A 10,607-nucleotide genomic window follows, 5' to 3' on the forward strand; every position below is an offset into this window, starting at 1 on the left:
CCTAATTTATGCAAGCATCGATCTTAACATATGGCATTTTCAGACCACTAAGCAAACGCTTGCACTCATACAAGTTCTTTGGCATTTTGTGGTTCTCAGGCAGCACATCATCAAATAGACTAAGCAATTTATTAATGCACTCTGCAGAGAGGTTGTGTTGTGACTTAATTGCCATCAACCGGGCAACTGCGGTTAGTTGTGCAACACTTGTAAAGCTATGCAGCCGCTCTTTTGAAGCAGCCAACATATCATAAAATGCTTTAGCATCTATTGTTGGTTCTTCTTCTACACTATGCATTGCATCACCAAAGTCGGCTAACATTTCATCTAAACCATCAGCAGTTTGGTTATCATGTTCATGTTCCAATAAAGGCTCACTAACAAATTGTTCTCCGTGCTCAGTCCATATATTATACCCAGGCATGAATCCTCTTTTACACAAATGCATGCTCATTATGGCTCTCCTCCGTCTAACTCTATTGCAGCAATCTGAACACGGGCAAACTACTCCACGATTTTCAACATTAGGGATAGCACTAAAAGCATGGTCTAGAAAAGCATTTGTGTTGTGCACCCAATCCTGAGAATGACAGCCATTGTCATTCCAACCATTGTACATCCAACTACGGTCTGCCACTGACATTGCTGCTAATTCTTGCTAAAAATAAACCCTCCCTAAGGATAAACCCCTGTTTAATATCATTTATCAAATAGAAGCAAATCACAATCACAGTACAAAAGAGAAATTAAGTGATGCAATAGTATGAAAGAACTGATAGAACATAATTTTTTATCTCACCTTGAAGCTTTCTATGTAGCGATGGAAGCTGGTCGGCGTTGCAGGTAGCTTTTCGCCCCATTCTCTCCCTGACTCCCTCTCTCTACCAGCTCGGGTGGGAAGCTGGCAGCTAAGCAGCTTGAGGCATGGGCACGTGGTGCTGTTGGTTCTCCAGAACCTGTTTCTCAGGCTTCAGCTCCCGATTCCTCACTGATGGAAGTAATTCTATTTGAGAAATCATTTAACAAGCTGATCGATTCCTGATTCCTGACATATGAACAAATATAGAGGCATGTGTGAAACAATATCTGAAAAACTGTTGCGGAACTTTCACATTTCAGAGTAATAGAAAGGGCAATTATAAGTTCGCGCAGCTCCAATCGATCATACCAATCATTTTTACAAGAAATATATATGCACGCATCGGGATGTACGGGAGCTCGGCCTCACCTTTATGGCCTCCGGCGCATTCGGACGGCGGCCTGGCGGTGGTCGGGCTCACGTAGGCTCCCCAGGCGGCGGCACCAGACCTGGTGGTGGCCCCGCCCGTGCTCCCCACCGGCGGGCGGCCCCCGACCAGTGGCGCGGCCGCGACTGCTCCTCAGGCAGTGGGGGGCCCTCGACCTGCTGGTGCACCCGTGCATGCTCCTCAGGCAGGCGGACCCAAGCTCGTGGCGCAGGGGTGTAGGGGCGGCGACGCTCCATAGGTTGGAGAGGGAGGAAGAGAGCAAATGGAGGCGTCGGCGGCGCTTCACTGGGGGCTAGAGGGAGCGGAGAGAGGGAGAGAGGGGTGGCGGCGCACAAGGTTGGAGAGGGAGGAAATTTTAGTCGCGTTTGGAGAGGGAGGCTGGGGTGCAAGGGCAGCTGTAGGGTTGGGCGGCGGCGCGGTTGGAGAGGGAGGGAGGGCGGGATTAGGTTTTGGGCTGCAGAGTTGGCGCGGGGGAGGAAATTTTAGTCGATTCGTGGGCGGGATGGGGGAGATATTCCCTAGAAACTACAATGTTTCCTAGGGAAATCTGCCATCTGGCCACCAACGTGTCCTTGGCTAGCCAGCGCATCACAGCAAATTCAGATTTCCCTAGGAATTTGATCTACGGTTCTAGGGAAATAATCTTTCCCTACGATTCCTCAAGATTTCCTAGGGACAAAAAACAACCCTAGGGAAACAGGTGAATTCTAGTAACGCATGTACAGCAAGGAGTGCCATCCAACCATAAGACACGAAATGAGCAAGCGGTAAGTGACTCGGCATTGACTTCTTTCATGCCTCATAGCTGTCAAGAAATCTATTTCCAACCTAGCAACATTCTTTTAATTTATATTTCAACACTCCCCTCGTGTATATGCCCAATATAAAAGAATAAGCATATTCACTTTTCTGTTGTGATGATATTTGCTATTAAATTGATGCACCGACTAGTTCAGCTCAAACGCCTAACCATATGGGGAGGTGGAAAATTCATTTACACTTCAGCACCTCCTTACGTGCAAGCTATCGCAATTGCATGTCTCAACGGTAAACTTAAGAGCTAACTATATTTATTTATATTTATTTTTGCTCGCTAGGATTAGAACTCAGAGACCTCCAACTTTGAACTGGCCGGTGCATTCACTTAAACTTACGTGAAAAGAAGGTCCTCTCACTTATACAGTTATACTTCACCACTTATTAAGAACGTAAAATGTTGAAAGTTAAACAAACCGTGCTTATCTTTATCAGATCTTTATCAGAGGTATCTGCTTCTAACTTCCGTTTGGTCTTATGTAGCTTTGCAAACTGTGAGCTCCGCTCAATGATACTTGTTGACAGGAGGTCTGTTCTCTGCCTCCTTGTATACGTATGGCGTGCTCTAGTTTTCTCTAATAGTTGTTTTGCAGATACCGATCAGTTCTTTTCTAATGTTAACAATCTTTCCATTCTGCAGTGTGATTGGGTTGGGCTCCCCCAGTTTGAACTACCCAGGCAATATTCCAGTCAGACTTGACTTGCTTGGCAATAGCATGTAATTTAATACGTAACGCACGGAATTGGGGGATTGTGAGAAACACATGGTATTTTGATGTATGATGATGACTGAGATGTGAGATGTAGAGAGGACAGGATTGATCACAAGAAGCAAGAATTCTCACGGGTATCTTCTTGGATTGATCACAAGAAACAAGAATTCTCAAGGTTCTTCATTGCAAAGGGCAGCTTCGAAAAGTGCCAGCACGTACCAACCTACGTTTCAATCGGTTCCTGCTGAAAATAATATCCTGCATTGTATATCGTGCACAACTTGAAAATTCATTTTTGATGCAATTATCGCTTTTAATTTTATAATTACAGTCAGTGTCAGGACAATTTTAAAATTTTCTTGGGGAGTTGTCTTTGCTACAAAACTCTTGCAGCAGCTTATCCGTTTATGCACATATACAAATCCTGCAGCAATTTATCATGTCAATTTGATTTCACCTTGCTAATGATAAAAAATTAGAAAGGCCACAGCCCAGAGACTGAGCACGTAATCTCAAATTCAGGCACTACAGTCACACAACGTTACCAACACAAAATTGGAAAGATCACGATCCAGCAACCTCTGGATTATTTGTTAAGACAATTATTGACTTCTCCACAGGCAAACCGTGAACAAACAGTCCAATGCAAGTTCTACTTGAAGCGACAAATTGTAAATAACAAAATCCATAACGACAATAAGTTATAGCGCAGTATGTCAAAAGCATCAAGTATCTACGTCTTGTTATTCTTTGCCATCTCTTCCACATCAAGCTCCACTGCCAGTACAGGTGCATCCTGGTTCATGGCAATGCCACTGTTGCACAGATGGTAGAAACAAACATTTAGCTGATGCGGGGTGCAGGTATTGAATGAGATTAGAGGCAGCAGAGCTGAATATAGCGTAGGAATAGACCTGTTCTCGACCAGACCATGATCAACAGCTGTTCTTAAAGAGTATATCACTCTGCCAAGGATGTCAGTCATAGGGACAGGTCCAAACAAGCGGCTATCTCTAGCTTCCTGTCACCAAAACAATCATGAAAAAACTTTAACAAAGAGGCCTTTGTTGAAATGCAATCACTTATTTGCCAAAACGACAATGAGAATCTTCAGTGAGGGCATAGTAACATCTCAGGTTTACATAACAAAATCGAGCATATCTTGGTGCAACGCCACCTAACAGAATTACACATGTTATTATTACAAGCATAAATAACATACATACCTTCGGCTTTAGGGCCTGGTTGTCTGCCAGGACCCAGCATTGGTCTTTCTCGAGTACAAATGGCTCATCCTTCTCATCACTAGAGACCATCTCATAGCCTTCTAGGGCAGCCAGCCGTCGAATAATTAGATCATCAGATTTCTCTGGATCTTTTAACAAGACGACGTCCCCAACAAAGACTTGCCTGTGAAGATAAATTTGATGCACAAAAGACCATTAAAAACGCTTCAAGGAAAATATGATGCTGTAAATGGTCTACGGCTATCAGGTGAAGTAGCCTTATGAACCAGTGAACCAGGCTTCCTTCATGTTCATGCTTGAGAATTTATAATAGTTATTCAATGAGATCCATCAGTTGATTTAAAAGGAGGTATCAGGTATTGGTTAGTCCAGTACATAAACCTTGAGATTAATTAAACTTCACATTGTCAAAACTTGGAAAACAATGTTGCTTCATACAAACAGATGGACCATGATCAATTGCTGTTCTTAAAGAGTATTACCAGAAAGGAATGTGGCAACATCGGCATATCATTTTGCACTGACTGCATGAGTTGATTAGCAAATGTGGAAATGATATTAGCTGATATTAGCTATACGCATGGTTTATTATAGGATTAGGCCTGAGCTGGTTTGGACCCTGAGCATTAGATAAATCTACAACAAACCATAATCACTGGTCCTCAATTCCACGATAGCTCGAAGCAGTGAATAACTTCACCAGACAAGTTGCAGTCATTAACAGAATAACAAAATTCATGTACATAATTACAAACAAATATCGGTTAAATTTCAAAATCATATTGTTGAACTGTGGTCAGGTTCGTGAAAGGCTTCTGGTACATCAACCCTATTAGAACTGCGGCTAAGGGCATCTGTCCATGCTGTGCAATATAGTTTGTCAATGAGTTGGTATCTTAATATAAGTTTCTTAATAGTTATTACTGTATCTAGAAATAGCAAATATATGTGTGCAAAAAAAGTGTCAAAACACAAAACAGAGACTAAGTGGTTCCTGGGTTAGTTTTATAAAAAAAAATTACACAATATTAGTTCATTTGATAAGAACATCTCTAATTTCACTCAAACATTCTTTGCTGAACAAAGAAAGGTAGCATATGCCTGTTATCAGGTTTGAAATACAAGCAAAGGAAGGTTAAGCCATGAGACAGACAGAGATAAACAGGTTGCCACCAACATTCTGGCACCCAGATTCTGTCCATGAACGGCACGACAAATTCTGTATTACTCACAAGCTTCCAAGATGAGTATTGTATATGGATGGAAATCTTGTCATGTCTACTTTCAAATGCAATAGATGGGCACTCACTTGGAACTGTATAGAAAGAATTATGCATATTTTTGTGTAAGTAAACCCAACCAACCAAATTAGGAGGGATGGATGCTCTCTTAAAACCTAACCAGGAACCTAATTTAGAAAAACAGAGAAGCCAAGTGCTCTTCTTCTTTGCCACAGTTGCCCCCTTAAGAATTGGGAGTTATTCTCTAACTCTTGTGTTCTTTTGCATTCTTGTGATTGCAGCAGCTCATCTACCTTGACCGGTTCAGTGTGGATCAAGTGTGTACTTGGGCGAATTCCTTTATCACAGGTGGTTGTCCAAACAGGTGTTTGACAGTTCATGCCACCAACTTGCCAGTTACATGGATCAAGTGATCTCCATGATCCTAAGACAAGGAGATTGGGCACGCACCCGCATCACGATTATTGTATTCAAAGTTCTACATCATATAGATCAAGTCACCCTGGTTGCAGGTGCACACAAATGGCGAGCATTGAGCAGTACCAATGCAAATCTCACAAAATGTTTGGCTTCAACAACGCAACAGTTGAAGCAAAAACATACTTGCAGATTTCCCTAGTTCTAATGTAGTGCGGGCTAGTTCATTGCAATTTAGATGTCAGGAGGGTTGGGAAAGAAATAAAATTTTGATAGGGGTGAATCGTAAAGAAAAAGTATAGGAGTACATCTTTAAGAAATGGTACTTCCAAGAATTCAACTAGTAAACTGTCACCTAAAGTACTCCCTGTTAGTCAACTTTTAAACTAGGGTGCATATATTTATTTTCAACCACAATATAAACACTGGGCACATGCTTGGATAGGAATATCATGTTAGTGATTGGCAACATCAAAAAGAGGGGCGCAGCTAGCAGAGTGCAGCGGGGGGAAAGAAAGTGCTTACGTGGGGCTTAAATTTGCGAGCTTTCTGACAAGGAGGGCTCCTCCAGTTGGAGATACGATGGGAGCCATGGCTTCTCCCCCTTTGGTCCAATGCGTGAAGGTGAGCTTGCCTTGGAAGAAGTTTTTCCATATTGCATCCGTTAGCTCTGTACTGTTGATCTGGCCGACATTATATTTCTGCTTGGATACAGATGCAGTGAAGATAAATATATGAATAGAGTTGAAGCTTTCTTTTTTTTTTTGGAAAATGTTGAAACATGAAGGCCCAAAAAACAAAAACAAAAAAAAAATGATGTTCCACGGGTACAATTAACATGGTGACAATAATAAAACCTAAGTAGGAGTTGTGAAGGAATGAAGTCGGACTGACGCTGCTGCAAGCACATCATGCATAATGTTACAGCCATTTCCTATGGTTGGTCCAGCTGTTCGTCTCCACGGCTCAAAATTGAAGTTTGTAGTAGTGTTTCGGTTAACGGCAAATGAATCGAACAGAATCGACAAATAACAGACAGGAATGCAGATAGGGGGCAAGTAACTAGGGAGAAAGGTAGGATAAACACTAGTACTAGCATGCATGGATCTAGAGCGAGGGCGGAGGAGTGAGAGGAAGCATGGGGAGGGAGGGAGGGAGGGAGGGAGGGAGATGAATGTATCAGTTAGAACCTTCCATGTGAGGGAGATGGAGTACTCGAACTTGTGGGCGGCGTAGCGGAACCACGTTGACAGCGAAACCATCCTTCCCCAACCTCCTCCCGGCTGCCTATCTGCTGCTCCTGTACTGATCCCCTCTCCTTCTCGGGGAGATTTCCTTCCGGCTGCACGGCGGCGGAAGCTGGCGCCACCAGGTCCCCTAGTCAGAGGAGCCCCGCAAGGGAACAACGGGGAGGCGAGGTGCGGTGAGGGCGACCGGAGCTGGGGAGAGAGGAAGAAGGGGATGGCGCAGGCGGCGGCCGCGTCGTGCAGCAGGGGAACGCTGGGATCTTTTGGGGTTTTTTTTTCCTCTTCTCTTCCTGGGTTTACCCTAAGGGGCCATGCAGTCGGAATTTGTTGTTGGGCCCTTTTCCACCATTCCCGATTTATCTTTTTTTTTGTTTAGGGCTGATGGGCAAGGCTCAGATCAAGATAGAGGATTAGATATCGTTCAAAAAAGATAGAGGATTAGAGGTGCTCTTCTGATTTTCGTGTCGACAAACATGTTTTACATAAAGCCCCTGTGTTGTGATGACCTAGGATTATCACTCGCACATTTTGCTCATCCTAAATATCGTATATTTAAAATTGAGGGAGTAGGAGTTAATTTATCCTTGATTAAAAATGATTGGTGGGTTTAAAATATGATCTTATAAAATAAGATTGCCGGCTATTCGATTTGGTTCATTTTCGCTTATAAAAAAATCAAAAAAATTACTTGGATAATGTACTCTACTATAGCGACAAATCTTCTTGAGGCTCTGTTAGGATCAACCCATTCCCTCTCAATATGTATTGGATTGGAGAGGAAAATGAAATTAAATTTCCACCTCAATTCTTCTTAATACATATGAACCGGTGACATTATAAGGCCGAAAGATCGTCATTTTACTACTTGTCATTCTAGGATCAGGGAAAATTCTAAATTTTGGCCCCATTTTAAGGACTGTATTGATGCAACTGATGGAACACATATACGGGTTACAGTCCCATCAAATGAACAGCCTAAATATTTTGGAATTGCTAATACGTGTATTGCTAATACGTTGCAGACATACAATCAACAGTTCCCACATCCTACAGAAGGAAAATACAATCTGGTTGATTTAGAGTATCCTAATAATAGGAAGGGTTTTTAGCAACTTACAAGGATCAAAGATACCATATACCTGAATGTCAACATGGTCGACAACCGGTGGGCTTCAAAGAGGTGTTCAACATGCACATTCATCCCTACGGAATGTGATCGAGCGTTCTTTTGGTGTTCTAAAGATGAGGTGGCGTATTCTCTTGGACTTGCCTACCTATCCAACAAGCAATCAAAAATAATGTCTGCAATGATGGCTCTTCATAATTTTATAAGGCATAGCCCCTTACATTATGCTCGTTCTGATAACTATGTTGATGATAATGGTGGACAAGAGAGCACGGGTATCACAGACAATGGGAGTGCATCCTCCGATGATGGTGATGAGTTCTTTCAGTGATTCCAATGCTGCAGCTCTGATAGCATGATTGTCCAATGACTTGTATTTTATTACTTTGGAGATAAAATTATTGTAATAGGTTAGGGAATGATATATTATGACTCATTAAATTTTAGTTAATCCTCTAATGTTAAAAGGTTAATGCCATCACTGCATTTTATGCTAATTCAGCTACCAAACAAGGTATTATCAGGCTCAGGGGCATACATGTCATTATACAATCAGCGCAGACAATCAATCAGCAAATAATCAGGTTGCCAAACTCTTAGCTTATTCTGCCAACAGATTCTCAGGATAGCACATTCTCAGAACAGCTGGATTCTCAGAAAATTGATTCTCATAATAGCTATAACAAACAGGGCCTATATGTATCCAAACAAGATCTAAGCATGGCAACTACTCTGTCCGTTTCAAATTATAGATCGTTTGACTTTTTTAACATCAAGTTTGACCACTCGTATTATTCAAAAAAATTTACAAATATAGTCAAATTTATGTCATTCTTGAAGAATATGTATTGATAAAGTAATAAAATGGCTTATCGCTAAGATCATTGCAAATTCATTTACCCTACGATATAATCCTCGAGTAAACCCATGCATCTAAATACACAAGTCACTATCAATTACCAAAATTATCTACAGACTCAGAATTACCCTCAACTCACTACAAACCGCAACAAACTTCCTTGTCCAAGTCATCAAAATGATTCTTGCAAAAAGAATTTTACATAAAAGTTTCAAAGAATTCTACAAAAAATCATTTTATGGATGTATAAAGTTTACATAAAAGTTTCAAAGGATTTTATGAAAATTGAAGTATACATTATTCATAAAAAAGATAGATCCCTCACATAGTTCCTTTAACTTAAGTTAAATTTTGAGATTTGAATGCGTCATAATATTTTGAACTCTTATGCACCTCAAATTTGAATACAACCTTTTATTTACTATAGTAGTAGAAAATATGAAGTTATATTAATAATTGTTATGCCAACAAATGAATTTCTATTCACTACTAAAGTTTGTGCCACATGAGTTAGTGAACTTAACAAGACATCAAGACTATATGTCGTATATGTTTAAGTTAAGATAACCATATTATATATGTTAAGTCAATATAGGTACTCAACAAGTGAAAAAGTATATAGCAAGCATGTATTATAATGGTTAATAAGCGAAAATAAGTATCATCAAGTATTTTCTTGGCCACCAAACTGCCAAGGAAATATGCCAAGAAAAACATATTACTTGGCGGCTTAGCCTAACTGTTAAGAAAATTGCATGTTTACTTGGCGGCTTAGCCAAACGGCCAAGAAAATTGCAACTTTACTTGACGGTTTAGCTGAACTGTCAAAAAAACTGCATGTTTACTTGGCGGCATAGCTGAACTGCCAAGAAAATTGCATGTTTCCTTGGAGGTTTTTTCGAACCGCCAAGTAATATATATTTTTTGGTTGTTTATTAGTACAACCAAGAAAAAAAACATATTTCTTGGCGATTCCAATTCAGCCGCCAAGGCAAACCCAGTTTGGTGTAGTGGGTCCCATGGTTGACAGCAATGTCTATCTCTCGCCCATGCTTTCATGCCATAAATCGCTAGCGCCTGTGATAATAAATTTTGTAAATCTTGTTCAGCTTCCACAGACTCTTTTGTTTGTTTGCCATTTTGGGATTTGGGAGAACCAAATTTGTAAAATCCAAACGAAATGAACCGGCTTAAATGAAAAAAGACTAACTGACATTTATTCTGTGCTTGAACAATTGAGCCACGGGAACCACTCCTTCAAAATCTTACGCCACATAAAAACTACTAGGTGCAATAGCAGGCAACGAGAGAAATTTCCATATGTGAGTAAACAAGTCGTTGGCTCAGTCGTTGCATCGTACCTTAACATCAAAGTCATTAGCCATCCTTGGTTCTTGCGTCAATACTATGTCTCTTTTTCTTATTATTACTCTGGTGTCTGAATAAATTAAGCCATACACTTGATACATATGTACCTTACGGAATGCGGACCTAAACTACTGGTATTAGTGCTATAAACACGTCTTCTTCCCTTGAACAGTAGTCAATCTTAGAGCAAGGCTCTTTGGCTCTGCTAGCTTGCCTACCATTACCATCACGTGCCCTCATATAAAATACCCCTGCTAAATTTTACCTGCCACAACATAATCAGACACTCGTAACTGCCGAGATATGTTTAGTTGGTCATTGGTGTG

General features: G+C 41.0%; 2 protein-coding genes across 2 annotated transcripts in view; one reads left to right on the forward strand and one right to left on the reverse strand.

Moving 5' to 3' along the window:
* Positions 1-2,821, forward strand: part of LOC120682685 (phosphoglycerate mutase-like protein) — a 35,239-nt gene extending 32,418 nt beyond the window's left edge. The window contains exons 8-10 of the mRNA XM_039964666.1: positions 1,963-2,014; positions 2,547-2,591; positions 2,704-2,821. Coding sequence (XP_039820600.1) covers positions 1,963-2,014; positions 2,547-2,591; positions 2,704-2,785 — 179 coding nt within the window. The 3' untranslated portion in view covers positions 2,786-2,821. The remainder of the gene's footprint in view (positions 1-1,962; positions 2,015-2,546; positions 2,592-2,703) is intronic.
* Positions 2,822-3,302: 481 nt separating this feature from the next.
* LOC120682352 lies at positions 3,303-7,221 on the reverse strand. The gene is made up of 5 exons (XM_039964200.1): positions 6,872-7,221; positions 6,207-6,382; positions 4,003-4,186; positions 3,691-3,797; positions 3,303-3,591 (listed from the first exon to the last, which is right to left on the reverse strand). Exons 1-5 carry the CDS (start codon positions 6,941-6,943, stop codon positions 3,510-3,512), a joined length of 621 nt encoding a protein of 206 aa, XP_039820134.1. The 5' UTR covers positions 6,944-7,221; the 3' UTR covers positions 3,303-3,509.
* Between the last annotated feature and the right edge of the window lie 3,386 nt (positions 7,222-10,607).

This window comes from Panicum virgatum, chromosome 7N, assembly GCF_016808335.1.
Source record: "Panicum virgatum strain AP13 chromosome 7N, P.virgatum_v5, whole genome shotgun sequence".
Taxonomy (NCBI): Eukaryota; Viridiplantae; Streptophyta; class Magnoliopsida; order Poales; family Poaceae; genus Panicum; species Panicum virgatum.